This window comes from Letharia lupina (assembly GCF_014066315.1).
Source record: "Letharia lupina isolate WasteWater1 chromosome Unknown contig_10, whole genome shotgun sequence".
NCBI lineage: Eukaryota > Fungi > Ascomycota > Lecanoromycetes > Lecanorales > Parmeliaceae > Letharia > Letharia lupina.
This window is the reverse complement of record NW_023502979.1, coordinates 1,759,121-1,774,123: the sequence shown is the minus strand read 5'-3', so window position 1 is coordinate 1,774,123 and position 15,003 is coordinate 1,759,121. Positions and strand designations below refer to the sequence as shown.

Here is a 15,003-nt window from a genome sequence, read left to right as displayed (position 1 = left end):
GAGGGAGGAGATGGATACATAGATAGAACTTCGTTTCATGGGAGGCTGCGCTCCCCATATCCAAAACAGCTTCGCTTGTTGTCGCAACCTGCTCATCGACGATTCGCACTTACTTGCTCACTCCCCCTTCTCGACCTCCATCAGTACCCCCAACTTCTCCGCCTGCTTCTCCGCCCTCACCTCCTCCACAAGTCCATACTCCCTCGCCTTCCCATCAACGCCCTCATCCGTCAGGAATTCCAACTCCCTCGCCGCCCTCACGTAGCCGATGTTCTCACAGTACCCCTTCGCGAAGATGATGTCGATTTCTTCGAGGGAGCGACGGGCCGTTTCGGGGTAGGTGAAGTAGATGACGGGGAGGAAGCAGGCGTTGACGACGGCGAAGAAGAGGTAGGTGCCCCAGTGGATGTTGGTGATCATGATTGGGGTGATCATGACGATGACTGGGTTCGCGGGTTAGTTTTTTTTTTCGTGCCGGAATGGGGTTCGGAGGGAGATTGGGGTCGAAGGGAAAATCTGTGCTCACGGAAGTTGAAGAGCCAGTTTGAGCAGGTGGAAAGCGCGTTGGCTTTTTGGCGTGTCTTGATGGGATTGATCTCGGCCGGGTAGAGCTATTTTAGACGATTAGCTTCGAGGATCTATGTCCGCTAACGCTGGAGATGACTTGCCCACGGCAGTGGCAACCAGCTTGCGCCGAAACTAGCAATGTATGTGAAGAGTCCAACAGCGGCACCTTTCGCAGCGGTGGTGGTTCCGGGTATCAAGCATGAGAAAACGAGCACCATGCTCAAACACTGGCCCACGGTGCCCCAAAGAAACAGCTTTCGCCGTCCGACGCGCTCTATGATAAACCAAGATACCGTAGCGAATATGGCGTAGACGATCATGTTGACGCCGCCTAGAAGTAGGGATATATTATGCGACTGATGAATCGACTGTTCGAACAGGATCGGAAAGTAATAGATGACTGCATTGCAGCCGCCAACTTGTTGCATGAACTGACTGCTCACACCCAGCATCATCCTGCGGAAATGCTGCGTCTTCCCACCAGAAAAGACCGCCTTCAATGGCGTGCCCTTCCGACCTGCGTAGCCAGAAGCGCGGATACTGTCCATGATGATTTGCCTCTGCAATTGTGTTTCCTTGTCATCGAGTTCCAGTCCACGCAGAGCTGCAATCACGGTCTCGCCTTCCTCATAGCGCTCACGGGTTAGAAGCCAGCGTGGGGATTCGGGGAGCCAGATCATGCCGAAGACGAGGATGAGGGCGAAGACAATCTGGAAAGCGATTGGGAAACGCCATGAGAGGTTGGGGGAGCCGTAGCTTGCGCCGTAGTCTATCCAATAGGCTACTAATGTTCCGAAGGCGATGACGCCGCCTTCGATGCAGATCAGAAGCCCTCGATTACTCGTTCGTGAGCACTCGGCTTGATAAGTAGGGATGGTAGAGGTATTGATACCATTTCCTACGCCGGTAATAGTGCGACCAATGATAAATTGAGCCAGAGGAGTCGAATTTCGCTCAGAAGTCACTTGTATTATAACGCCGAGTATCATGATGCTACCACCCATCATCATGGCCCTTCGACGGCCAAGGAAGTCACCGAAAGAGAGGATGAAGATGGCACCGAACAAGCATCCAATCTCGTAGATTGCAGTCACGAAGCCTTGCATTGTAGAGTTGCCCTTGGTGGCTGTGAAGAGATCATTGAAAGCTGGGGCGGTAATGATGCCAGACACTGCAAGTCGATTTTCCAGTCAGTAACTTCCTTTTCAACATCAAAGATCAAGTCATAAGACAATTGTGGGTGTCGTTCTACACCCGCAACGTGTCGCGCGACTCAAATCAGGGTATGGGGCAGGAAACAAAGGGCTGGGGAAGTTGCTTACTGACGCCCTGATCGTAGCCAAAAAGTACAAAGCCTGTTGTAGCTACCGTAGAGACCATCAGGGAAAGCGGACGGCCTGTTAGGCCCATGAATGTGGGAGGAGCCATGATCAATGACAGCACTACCCACTTCCTCTCCTCCTGGTATAATCTGTCTATGAAAGGAACGCAACAGAGATGCAATATGTCAAGCACAGTATGCAGAAGAGAACAAAGAGAGAATTTGACTTATGTGGTTGCACATGAAACGAGAGCCTCGGTGTGCGCTCCGTCATCATGCAGCGAATCGTCAACAGCGCGGGGGAAATCTGCACGCTGCCAGAACCGTTCTACTCTTACCCATGTAGGAAGGACCTTCTTGACTTTACTATTGGTTAGCCAAGAACAGTGCCAGAAGTTCTCAGACCCTTGAGGCAGGCTAATCCCCGCAATGCATGAGTCTTTGCCTCGATGAGATTTCGTCCTCGCTGCAGGTGGGAACGCCTCGGCAGCTGATAAGGAAATAGAAAGGAAAAAGGCCAACAAGTCAGAATACTGGCTTGAATGTACTTGGTACGTTTCATAGTCATTTTGCAGAGATAGTAACAGTGCGGATTGCCACATTCTTCGTAGGATAGCGGTGGAGTTGAGATGGTCAAGGAATTCTCCGTCAGTGCCAAAATCTTTCCGCAGAGACGGAAGCATTCCGCGCTAGCGAACCGTCCTATTGTTCAGCTGTCTATTTAGTCAACCAACAACAGCAACTGTTTACTTAATCAGGCCATCCAGTTCACATAAATAAGTGTAATACTGCGCCGTATTACCAGAATGTCTTCTCATAAGCCAGGAGATCTCACTCAGCTGCGCTATTCAGCCCACCGCCGCCGTGGACGTGAGCCTCCTTGACCTCCTTCCATATCCTGCATTGAGAGCAGCACACAATGAATACAACCATAAAGCCTCTTACCAAGACCTCCCACCAAAGCTCTTTCTACCGCCCACCCCCTGAATCCATCACCTTCTCCTTTCCCCCTCCCGCCTCTCTCGATACCACAACCATTCAGCCGACAATCATCAACTTCCATATCGGCTCCGAACTCAGCACGCAATACCACTGGCACACCACGCATACAGAATACGTACGTGTCACATCTGGTGCCGCGCTCATCACGGTTTCCGGCGTGAGCAAGATATACACGGCCAAGGATGGCGCAGCGCGAGTACCTCGCTACGCTCGTCACGAATGGATGCGATTTGATCGCCCCGCGCGACTGTTGGGTAAAGGGCAGAGGGAGACGCAAGAGGCATATTTGCGAGAGCACGGGAAGGAGGGGATTGAAAAATTGAGAGGGGAAGATTTGATAGCGGAAGAGTGGACGGATCCTGCCGACGGACAGAAAGAGATCTTCTTCCGCAACCTCTTCTCCACCGCGTCGGAGCCGCAATATAGATCTGATATGTCTTGGCTAGGGGAGCTGTGGAAGACGTTACAGATCATGTGTGTGATGTGGGAGATGGACAATTACCTTGTCCTTGTAGATTTCGGGGGGTACAGGGGCGGGTGGAGGGAATTGGTTGAAGCGGCGTTCACGTATACTTTGATGGGTTTGTTGATGACATTAGGAAAGATCTGTGGATGTAAGGCTGTCAATAAGGAGTATACGCCAAAGCAACTGATTGAGAGATGGGAGAGTGGGCGGCCGAAAGATGGATGAATGAACAAGAACGCAGAGGTGCATCCTAATGAACCAAGCTGATGACAGAATTCCCTTCAATCGGCGTCTTGAAGGCTCATGATTCCCCACCAACTCTCCCAATCCACACTATTCGTGGAAAATATGAGAACTTTGATAGGTTGAAGCGAGTGAATTGTAGACTTTTCACCCCATCTAGATTACCTTGGGTCTAAGTTGTAGAATTTTACCCCCTTTTCGGCTTTTTATCACTCATAATAGACCGACTGCGTTGCGATGGACTTTTGCGTGAATTCTGGAGAGTACTTTGTTGAATTGGCAATGCATCTATCACCGGAAGATCTGCCAACCCCCACTCCACCCTCAGTACATGTATTCATCGTAATCCTTCAAGCCACTTCACCCTGTCCACGTCTCCTTCCCTCATCGCAACCCTAAGCCTTCTCCCCCTTCTCCGCCATCCTGCCCGCCTGATACGCATACTCAAGAGCCTTAACTGTCTCCGCATCTCCAGAATTTCCCGACTTGTATTTTCCCATGATGAACCCCAACAATCCACCCCCCTGGCCTTGTTGCCCGACTTGTTTGTAGCCCAATGCACCGTCTTGCTGCGCAGGCCAAGCGAGTTCTTCGTAGTGAGGCGGGTGGTCGTAGCCGTTGTTAGTGGCGTGCTGAATGGGCTCGGTAGGATGATCGGGTTGATTGGAGGAGACTGGAGTAGGAGGATTTTTGGCGGTGCAACTGCGGCGGTGACAGTCGGAGCGTTTGCCGCAGGCAGAGCAGCAAGGGGTTCGCTTCTTGGAACAGCACATGGTGAAGGAAGGGTGGTGGGATGAATGAGATGAATGTCTGTGTTTTGATTTGGTGGTAAGCTATCTGTGATCGATGCTTGTGCTTGCTGTGTGATCGTTGAACCTGGGATCTCTCCATTCACGAAGGATTGAGGCTGGCTTTATATCTTCTCTCTTTCCTCATAGCCATGTTCCAATGTCGCTGACAGTTCATCTTTTCGGCCGAACTGATGTTCCACTGTCGGAGGGAGTTTGTGAGGGTGAATAGATGTTCACGGTTGTGAGTGCCGTCGGGGCGAATAGAGTAAAGATTTGGGGAAGAGTCGGGGGAACTTTGCCCCTGGTGCCCCTAATGGTGCTATGCAGTTACCTTAGCTCGCTCCTCGCTAACTCAGGGGCTTCGTTTCAACCGAGGTGCCATATCATCCACATATGCCTCTCTCATTCGGCATTGTTATTGCCATTCAACTTCGATTGACGACAAGTCAAGATTCTGCACACTCAGTTCTTGGAAGGATACCGCATTTGATCAATCCATGAGAGCAGCTTTGTGTCTATTTGTTGCTGATGTTCCGACCACGGTTGCATAAGTGATATGCTACAGGACCTGCTGCCTAGTATTTAGTCCATAAAATCAACGACAGTAGGTTATTCCTTGCGATATATATACATATACTCTTATCGGGACAATCACCAGGGTAGGAGCTACCCAGAGCAGCTTGAGGAGAAGGATAAGTAAGGACGACCACGTCTGTCTGACCATTGCTGTCAGTGAGTCCTAGCATCTCATGCAAGCTATCACCGTATAACGTGGGAGACACTGGAGTCATTGTATGGATAATACTCAGAGCCCATGGAGACCGGAAGGAGATACTTTCTGCCAAATACGGCTGCTCTGAGGCACCAAGCAGATGTCCGACTTAAGCACGAGGCCTATCAAATTGGCCAAGAGTTCAAATCAATCAAGTATAGTCCGTCATTCCATCCCTTGCCTCTAGCCTACATTCCAAGCAAGGCAGGGAATTAGATCTTCTCTGTAGGTAGATCTCTTCTCTTCACACGCATGTGGGCTCCAGCCGTGCAATGCTTCTCAACAGTATGGCATCCAACATCACACCTTTGTGTCATATCTTCTTCTCCTTATAATGGCAGCCAATGTCCTTTCTCTCGGCGAATCATTCCAGTACCAAGGTTCCATGGACAAGGGACCCTATCCTTTGTTAGAAGAGAATGGATACTTTCTTATGCCAGACGGTAAAAAGATGCCTAAGGTCTCCACTATGAAGCCCTGGCTTCTAAGTGCTTTTGCGAGATCGCCGGAGTGGTTCAGTTCTAGTTGGTTACATCCGCGTAACGAGTCTGTCCTGGGGTGCTTCTTGATTGAGCTGACTGAGAAGATATGATGATGTTCTCGCAGACGTTCCAAGACTGCGCCCTGACTGTGTGTGCGAAAGTCGCTGGCCAGTTGGGCTGTTCCAGGCGATGTCTTGGACGAGCCTCGAGAAAGCTGTTATGAGGGCAGTGCTAGAGATCAGACTTCCAAAATCAGACCACGGTTGTAAGTGACCCCTGATGTCCTTTGAAAGGTAGGTGTGGCTGCTCAAAAGGTAACAGCAAGCCTTTAGCGCCGATGACCTCTTGATGTAACAATGCAAGATCGGTGTCTCTAAGCCATATCATAGAAAAGGACCGAATTAGAGGTTCCCATATAGGCCGCTAGAGCTGGAGCCAGGTCCTGAAGATTCGTGGTTTCCCCAGAGCATTGAAATGCATACCCGGGTCGTATATACAAGAATCACTAGAACAACGCCTAATTTCCGAGAAGGCATCCTACATCTTGGCGCCGTCTTTATTTCAGGGGTTCCAAGAAGTAAACTGCGCATTAACCTCCGCTTCCAAGCATCACGTTCTAGGTGCTGCAGCCAGGGCATTCTTAACGCCAGTATAACGCGGATTAGCCTCGCTTTGGGAACGGGTGACGTTCGTAAGATTGTCAACACGCTTGCTCTCCTTCCTGCACCTTGAGCAAGACAGTCAGATCTTCTTCCTGCTGCTCGAATTACTACTCTGACGACTAACCAAGCAGACGGTCTTCATCCCTCGTCTTTCACCAGTCGCCCACACAATACCCCGAGCTAACCACATACCGGGCCCAAAGATGATTCTGGACTTCCTGACCGATTCTTACAAGCTTTACAAAGCCCAGACCGCGTCGGTCTTGTCCTGGTTGGTAGAAGAAGGAGCAAAACGTGAGTACCCACCAGCAATCTACTAGCCGACGAGATGTTGACGCCTTTTGTAGGTGACATAAGACCGCCAAGAAAAGGAGGCGTGTCATCAGCCTCGACACCAGCTGCTCCATCTGTCTCCTACACGATCGATGTGAACGACATCGTCCCGTTTGCGCGGCTAGTCGTGGGAGCATCGCCAGAACCCATCCCAGCCGAGAAGCTGGAAGACCTTCGTCAGGCAATCGCGTCTCGGAGGCGATTTTCTGAATGGTACCAGGGCCAGCCTATGAGCGATCCATCAATAGAGCAAAGTAACAAAGGGCACAAGCACTTTAACAACGTTCTTGATGGACTGCTAGACATTCTAGCTCCATCTCACTTGGAAGAGGAAGCGAGTGTTTCGAATGAGCCACTCGGAAACTCCGAAGGCGGTCTGGACGCCACCCCAGCTAAACAAGACTCATGCGATATCCTCGAGCTGGAGTCTTTGGCTCTTACGGATCAAAGCGACAATCTGGCTCCCTCACCGCAGAAAAATTCTCGGAAAAATTCTCGGAAAAACTCTCAGAAAAACTCTCAGAAGAACTCTCAGAAAAAAACAACGTACCAGTTTCAAGACTCAAAGGGTGATATACATTTTGCAATTTTCAAGATGTTTGCGGACCTACACCAGGTTCGTAAACACATCCATGAGCGCTTGGAACGGTATCGTACCCGCAGTCTAAGTCTAGTATCGATCTCGGCAGTCATCAACTGTGCGATTGGCATGGTGCGAGGCATTGAGAGAGATTTCATGGAATCGGTGCCACAGTTTACGAGCTGGGAAAAGGTCATGGACACGATAGTCACTCCTACTCAATTCGAAGAACTTTTTACGGGCTCCTTCGTGTATTCCGAGACTGCTTACCTTCGCAGTGTGTACTGCCTACCCTTCGAAGAGCTTAGGCGCTTCCGCGAGTTCCTCGTCAGACGGACAACGACAAAAATGTTATCCGGTCACGTCCCGGTGTTGAAGGTGGAGGGTTCCGAAATTGACAACCAAGACAATTGGAGAGCCGACAAAATCATACTGAATGAGTTCTTTACGGAGGTTTTCTCGTTCGGGGCTGCCAGTTCAATGCCATCAGAGGATGAACTGACCCGTGGAATTATGGAAGTCTTCTTGGATAAACCAGTTCATTTGTGGGTAGCTTTCGGGTTGCAAGTCTTCCTCGATACCCAGCGAATACTTGGTATTGCTCTGAGCCCCTGCGGTGTCTTACCGTGCTAATTGTTGCTTTAGGTGAAGAAGTCACGAGGCCGTTCCGAGAGTTCAAAGCGAGCTGTGATACCTTGAAAGACAATACTGAGTATTTCATCAAGTACTCTCAAGTCATCAAAAAGATGCACTTTGATCAAGCAGAGCAAGATAAAAAACGCAAAAACAGCGCTCTGCTCAACTCATGGATCATTAACGACATCTTTATGCAGCAACGAAAACGTCATCCTGAGTTAGGCCCTGGGAGACCATTCTTCTTCCTGTTGCATAACCCAGTGGTATGCGGGCTAATGCAGTGTGCGGCCCTCCTGCAATCACAAGCTGGAGGTATCAAAAAAATGAACAAGTCGCTATACGCTGTCTCTGCAGCGCACTTGTACAATGCTGCGAGGAACGAAGGCGACCTTGCGACTCGTTGGTCCGACATGGAGAACTTAATTGATCTCTATGGCCGCGGCGATATCTTTCTCGGAGCACCACCAAAGACAGTTTCCGCCTACCGCCATCACTATCGGATGGCCAGAGGAAGCTCAGCTACGAACTTTGCCCGGGACCACAAGGGAGGTTATAAGCATTCCGTCCAGAATGCGCGTTTCTTGAAGGTTCCAGAGCTCATGGAGACCTTTGAGAAGTTCCTGTGTCAGACAGATGCTACGAGGACAGACCTAAACGTTGATCTCATGGAGAAATTCCTTCACCAGACAGCCCATTCACAAGGCGTGCAGAAGGATGGATCCTCTCATAAGCTCAACCCTGTACAGCTGCTCACCCTTTTGGAACAATGTATGGAGAAAGAAGAGGCTAAGCTAGTATTCAACTACTGGACCTTACACCACTCGTGCTGGTTGCTGCTATTCGAGATCTATAGGGAGCTGAAGGACGAGTTCACAGCATGGTTGCCTCCCGAATCACGTGGAGGCAATCCGAACCTTCTGCTGTTTGGCCTACCGCCATACATATTCGACACCCTTGGCAAGGAAAGTGGCAAGAAACGCGCTGGGAAGGAGAACATACTCTCCAGAGTCGGACGCGTCATGGATAAATTCATATCCCAAAAAGCTCAGAATCAGAGCCTGACGACGGTCGGTGTGGTCAATGACGAAGGACTAGAGACCGAGACTGAGCATGGCACGCAAAATGGCGAATGCATTCATTGGGGAAAGTGTGACAGACCGAAAGGAGATGTTCAAGACTGAAGATGAAAAACCCTCCTGCAACATAGCTAATGGTCGCGGGTGTCTTGCAATTCCAATCGCTGCCTGCACTATTTATCCCATCGAGAAGCTCATCCAGGCCTAAGAAGTGGCTAAGCTGTGGCTACGGAGGATGACCTCGCACGAGTTTGGCGCGTCATTTGTGATGTTCGGTCACAAAAAGCGAAGACCCACGTCGTACGCCTGTTGGTGTAGTCAATGACCAAAGTTTAGCGACTCGAGCATGGCACCAAAAAGAATACGTGTATTCATTGAGGGCGTTGCGAGAAGACGGGAGCTCTTGAAAGTCAAGCTGCGAAATAATCTTCTACAAGATGGTACATATCCTATACTGCCTGCCATTCCAACAGCTCGGACAACTTGGTGATTCCAGATGGAATATATCTTCCCGCGCTATGCGCCTGAAGAGTGCCTTCCGAGGATCCTTGACCCAACAACCTGGGCATGAAGCTACGCGGAACGAACATGCTCAGCGGGTCCTTCAATATCCTCAGCCAAGGCCCGAATTAAGGGTATTAGTGGAGGAACGAGAAGCGGATAATCCCATGCCCTTTCTACACCATCAACTTCGTCACCAGGTACCAAGCTCAACCACATTCCCCCGGCTGAGAGATGACGCATGGACGGCCGCGGCTCTTCCAGCAAAGCCGGATACCTGTCACCGTACCTCATCTTGAGAGGCTTATCGCCAATACGCGATTGGTTCACACGTTCCACCAGACGGCCACGCCTGATAGATTTTTGGGAGTTCGTGGATTCTTTCGAACAGCACCGTTGCCAGAGCTACTCACCGGACCCAGACATCACGATCGAGTACGTCGAAGCTCTTCTACACAGGATACTCTCGAGGTCAATTTCACATGAAGGAGGTGGAAATGTAGGATAATGGAAAACTTTGAGGAGTATGCTACCTTCAAAGATGCAAACCTGGCTCTTTTTCTGAACCTTGATCTGACACTATCATGCTACAAAGATTCATCTACCTCTTACCGCAATCAGCATCAGTCAGATACCTACTACTTTCCTTGTCGTAAGCATTTCTTCTCTGACATCGTACACCAAGTTCCATACTGATCTACTACAGTCAACTAAGCATGGAGAATCACAACAAACTCAATGTAGTTCGCATAACCTACAACGCTGTCACGCGACGACCCCTCTCCCGTTTGCCTGACACGCATCCCACTCATCAAAGTTGGCCCTGGAGGTATCCACAAAGACATATGCGACGATATCGAGAAGGAATTTGGGCGTATTCCCCACATGCAGTTACACGATATGCCAGACGCCTTCAGCTAGGCCGAATGCTCCCTCGTTGGCATCTCGAATAAGGGTCTGAGTTCTGAAACCGAAGTGGAGGAGGTAGATTTTTACGTGATGTATGCGTGTCAGGACGAGAGAACGAACCTTCCGCACAACGAGTATCTCGGAGATATTACGTTCGGAGATGATTCTATGTCATTCAGAGACGCTTTCATCTTCAACCTGAAGTCAGAGCCGGATAGATCGGATAAGTCAGAGCGTGCGAAATATCTTGACATAGATGACACCTTTATTTTAAGTGCGCAGCAAAGAGGCTTTGCAACCGATATACTGTCTCGGCTCTTGCTGTGTCCTTCAACAGGAGTGGTGAAGTGGGAGTTGGGTGACTACCATTCTTCGCCCCGGCGCGAGGAATGATTCACTATCAGAATGCTCTCTATACCAATCACGGATCGGCATCGTTCCAGAGAGTGAAACGATGGTCAAATAGAGCCTATGCAGCACCCGAAGCTCCTTTTCCATTTTTTTTGAGGCGATCCGCAGTCTTGACTGTATTTCTGGTGTCAATCGGGCTTTGCCCTTCACGATTGACTTTCCTTCCTCTCCTCACGGTCTTCTGTAGAAGATCTCTGCTTCTCGGCACGACGAATCGCTCTGACACAACCCTTTTCATGAATATCTAGAAGGGCCTCCCACTCAATCGCTTACGACCCTGGTATTACCCCTAGCTTGCACTTTATTCTTACCTCAAGCCATGCCATATCCTATTCCTCAGCTGTTTGACCGTGATCTGCGAGCGCAACTAAGACCACCTGCAGCACGGCCGACACCTTTTCCCCCTTTCGAGCGAACGAAATTGGCGCAGGGGCATTGTCTTGCTTCTGTCTCTCGGTTCGTTTCTCCGGGAGAACGTTGAATGATGAGGAGCCTTCCTACTTGGAAAAGAATCGTTATACTCTAGGATGAGTACGGAATTTACTGCAACGAAAAGTTATTCAGACCAGCTAGAAACATTCTAATTAGAACGCTTTATCAAATATTCGCATCTGAAGCAACTAGATCCAGCTCGTACGCTTTACCTCCATTTCCGCGACTACTCAACATTCCCAACAGTCCATTCGAATGTATCTTGATTATCCCACAGATCGACCATCTCCCTCGCTGTCCTCAAATCTTGCATCGTCACATTAGTCCCCGCTTGCACATTCGTAAGCACCAGCGCCGCTTCCGCCACCGTCAACGCTCTGGTGCTGACACTCCCAACGGTCCAACAATACTTATCCCCGTCAGCTCGCACAACCTTCGTCTTCTTCGTCGGTCTCAGATCCTCCATCGTCACACTCGTCCCTGCTTGCCTGTTCGTAAGAGCCAGCGCCGCTTCCGCGGCCGTCAGTTCTCTGGTGTCCCCGGGCTGCATGCGAGTTTTAGGTAGAACTGGCACAGCAGCAGCAGCAACATTCGAACCCCTTCCCTTGACAGCTCTCACCTTCTTGATAAACGCCGGGATGTTAGTTCGAACAGGCGCAACCCTTACCGCCGTCACCTCCCCGACCTCCACCCCTCTCACCTTCGCGATAAACGCATCTTCCACACCCTTCTCGCCCTCATCATCCAGCTCAGACCCACTGTCCGGATCCGTAATGGTCTCCCAGTCGGAATCCGACCACGGAGCCTCAGGGTCAGCAAGGACGGTGAGACTCTCCCTTAGGGAGGACTCGGGGTTCGCTTCGGGGATCGCATGCTGCATTCTCAACGCCGCTTGCTCGAGGTTCAAGGCGGCCCTGCGGAGGACGACGTCGGGGTCCGGGTCCGGTAGGCCTCGGAGTGGTTTCTGGTCATGGGGGTCTCGGCGATCGTATAGGTCTTTGCGGTTCGGTTTGCGCTTTACGCCGATTACTGCCTTCGGTGCCAGTTTTGGCAGTTGTTTGTTTTGTTCGGAGGTCATTACGTTCGTTATTGAGGCGTGTATATATATTGTGTGGTATATCCAAAACCAGGCGCTGCGCGTGTATGCTCTTCGGAGGGTTGTAGGAGGCGGACGAGACGTACAAGATATGAATGGTCATTTTCACGGGTTGAAAGGGCATGAATGCCGAACAAAAGATCATTATTAGTAGCGAACAAGCAGTCTTTCACACATGAAGGCTGTTTTATCCCAATGACTCGAAGACAAGAAAGGCAATTGACAAAGGCTAAAGAACACAAGGGTTTCCATCAATGCCAGATTTAGCACTACGCACCTGTCCTTTAGATTGGGAACAGCAAGGCATAAAGCGCTGCATTGGTAGACAGGTAGGATTCCTAAGTCATTGACCCTTTCTAGCTCAGGCTCGAAGTATCAAGGACTGCAAAGATTCCCTGGAAAATACGACAATGCTCATCTGCTTCTGAGACGCGAGGTGTGTAATGAATTATTCATGTATGGCTTTGAGCCCATTCGTTGACGTGCACTTCCACTATTCAACAATACCACATGGCATGACTTTCGAGGATCTAGGACGGTGTTTTGCTGCCTTGTCAACTCAAAGCAGACGAAAAGCCGCTGCTTTGTTGCGACCTTCTCCCTGAGAGCGATGAAAGGATATAAGAATCTAGGTGCCAAGTCACGGATAGAGGGAAAGATCAAGTTCGATTTTTCTTTTCTTTCCGTCGCACAGCTCCTGTTTTGATAGCATGATGCCAACAGAAGGACTCACCTTCTCGGCAACATGGCGCCATCGAGCCCAGCAAAGGAAACCAACACAGCACCACCACCTCCATTAGCGTGTATACATCCAACATTCCCCCAAATTCCCCGCCACCCCAGCCACTTCTATCGCAAGCCAGAAATCCCACTCCGGATAGTTCGACACGAACCAATTGATCACGGGAAGGCAATCGGAGAACATGCCCCACGTCAAGTTGCGCTCCGGCGTGATTCGGAGATCCGTGCTGTCCATGGCCTGTTCGCCTTCGTCACCAAGCCACGTGATATAGTTATCTGGGGATATGGAATCGCGAATCGTCTCGGAACGTCGGTGGTGGGAGGCGTCGTTGTAGGCCCCTTTTATCGCCTCGTGTACCCAGTGCTCGATACGGTCGTGAACGTACATTGTGAGGCTGAAGGTGAGGAGCATGTTTGTGTTGGGGACGTGGAGGTGAAAGGGTGTTGGCGGGGGTGGGTGACTGGGATGACATTAGAATGGACGAAGTGTGTTTGTGCAGATTACTTTACCCGAGAGTAGTTAACGACGTGGCATTGTTAGCGAACAAGGTTAGGTTACGGAGCACGTCTCCGTTGAGTTGTGGTAGAGTACTGATGGATGAATGATGGGTGGTGCTGCAGTAACGTAGGTGCTGATCTGGGCCAAAAGTGAGACGTAATATAGAGCAACGATCTGCATATTGGAATTGATCTATTCGATCCCTGGTTTGGAAGGATGCACGATTTTGTAGAAAAGCGGAATTGTCGTCGCTCTTATACTTGCACATACTGCCATCCGGCCGCTTCTTCCCGTGTATCTATCGGATGCGTCAAAATCTCCCTTTGTAAGCCAGGCTATGAGCATGAGGAAGATGTTTCGCAGGTCGGTGCGTTTGCGCGACTGTTCGACCCGTAAGCACCTATCCTCTAGGTGCGGCCGAAGTAGGGTACAATATGCTACAGGTGAGAAAGAAATCGAGAATTTGATTGAGTCTTTTGAATTGCACCATCTCCCCCCCGGGTTTCTTGTTGAAACAAATTCTTAGCGTGAGAAGAGTGCAATAATCTCCGCCAGCACCAATTCGTTATCTTCTCAGGGATAAACAGCATCAGATCCAAAATCTTGCACGGATACATGTTCCTACCTGGTCCGCTCCAAATTGACATCCCCTAATCACCCTACCGAGATGCTGAGAGCAAGAACTCCTCCAGCTCATCGCGCGTACCTTCCTGAACGCCTAGCAGAATCCACACAGCCTCAATCTCATCTGCCGTCGTAGACGTGATATCGCACCCCAGAAACGTCAACGCCACGGCTACACTCTCTTCCGTCAACTTACCGTTTGCATCAAGGCTGCCAAACGAAATCTCCGACACGCTCGCATGCGACGTGGAGCTCTGTGCCCGCTCATGGAAGGTCGAGATACCGGCTGCGAAATCAGCCCAGATTGGGATGGGCCGTGCACCCGAAGTCTGCTGAATGAGCGTGTGGATTCGATTCGCTGGCGCCGGTGGTGCGCGGTGGCTGGCTGCTTGTATCGCTTTCCCTGTGGCCATCAGGAAGGCTTTCAGTGCAATTAGCTTCCTATGAGCCTGTTGGAAAAGCACGGATATCTCGGGGTTGGCTCGAATGGTTTCCCAGAGGCCGCTGCAGCCTTGGAGGTAGTGCTGCTGTTGCTGTTCAGAGAAGTCTGGGCATATGAGGTGGCCGAGAGGCGCGGCGAAGGCGGTGCTCGCTGTGGATTTGGTTTGTGTTCGTAGGTTTGTTCGGCTGTTTTTTGGCTGTTGATGAGCTTCGGGTAGTCTGTGTAAACAGAGCGGAAGGAGAAAGTGGGGAAAAAGTGAATATCCATAGAGTAGCCACGAATGCCCCGTGCCATTGCAGGTATCGAGCACCAAAGAGAGTAATTGTTTGTTCATCGACAATGACACTGTTAAGATAGGCCACCCTTCTCTCTGTGTGCAAGATGGGTGATGACAAGTACGATTGCTACCTGACAGTA

The 15,003-nt window shown here is 50.3% G+C and overlaps 6 protein-coding genes across 6 annotated transcripts; 2 read left to right on the top strand and 4 right to left on the bottom strand.

Annotated features, from left to right (window-relative positions):
- Window positions 1-117: 117 nt before the first annotated feature.
- HO133_000508 (uncharacterized protein) lies at window positions 118-1,977 on the bottom strand (the record flags this gene model as incomplete). Its single annotated transcript, XM_037291447.1, has 4 exons — window positions 118-443; window positions 527-611; window positions 669-1,738; window positions 1,890-1,977. 4 exons carry the CDS (start codon window positions 1,975-1,977, stop codon window positions 118-120), a joined length of 1,569 nt encoding a protein of 522 aa, XP_037152882.1.
- An 830-nt stretch (window positions 1,978-2,807) lies between these two features.
- Window positions 2,808-3,581, top strand: HO133_000507 (uncharacterized protein; the record flags this gene model as incomplete). Its single annotated transcript, XM_037291446.1, has 1 exon — window positions 2,808-3,581. One exon carries the CDS (start codon window positions 2,808-2,810, stop codon window positions 3,579-3,581), a length of 774 nt encoding a protein of 257 aa, XP_037152881.1.
- A 413-nt stretch (window positions 3,582-3,994) lies between these two features.
- HO133_000506 (uncharacterized protein) lies at window positions 3,995-4,541 on the bottom strand (the record flags this gene model as incomplete). The annotated part of the gene is made up of 2 exons (XM_037291445.1): window positions 3,995-4,301; window positions 4,495-4,541. The coding sequence occupies 2 exons, from the start codon at window positions 4,539-4,541 to the stop codon at window positions 3,995-3,997; spliced, it is 354 nt and encodes a 117-aa protein (XP_037152880.1).
- A 955-nt stretch (window positions 4,542-5,496) lies between these two features.
- Window positions 5,497-9,036, top strand: HO133_000505 (uncharacterized protein; the record flags this gene model as incomplete). The annotated part of the gene is made up of 6 exons (XM_037291444.1): window positions 5,497-5,686; window positions 5,831-5,909; window positions 6,310-6,331; window positions 6,438-6,600; window positions 6,654-7,814; window positions 7,865-9,036. The coding sequence occupies 6 exons, from the start codon at window positions 5,497-5,499 to the stop codon at window positions 9,034-9,036; spliced, it is 2,787 nt and encodes a 928-aa protein (XP_037152879.1).
- Window positions 9,037-11,410: 2,374 nt separating this feature from the next.
- Window positions 11,411-12,262, bottom strand: HO133_000504 (uncharacterized protein; the record flags this gene model as incomplete). Its single annotated transcript, XM_037291443.1, has 1 exon — window positions 11,411-12,262. One exon carries the CDS (start codon window positions 12,260-12,262, stop codon window positions 11,411-11,413), a length of 852 nt encoding a protein of 283 aa, XP_037152878.1.
- Window positions 12,263-14,179: 1,917 nt separating this feature from the next.
- HO133_000503 (uncharacterized protein) lies at window positions 14,180-14,880 on the bottom strand (the record flags this gene model as incomplete). Its single annotated transcript, XM_037291442.1, has 2 exons — window positions 14,180-14,585; window positions 14,609-14,880. The coding sequence occupies 2 exons, from the start codon at window positions 14,878-14,880 to the stop codon at window positions 14,180-14,182; spliced, it is 678 nt and encodes a 225-aa protein (XP_037152877.1).
- Between the last annotated feature and the right edge of the window lie 123 nt (window positions 14,881-15,003).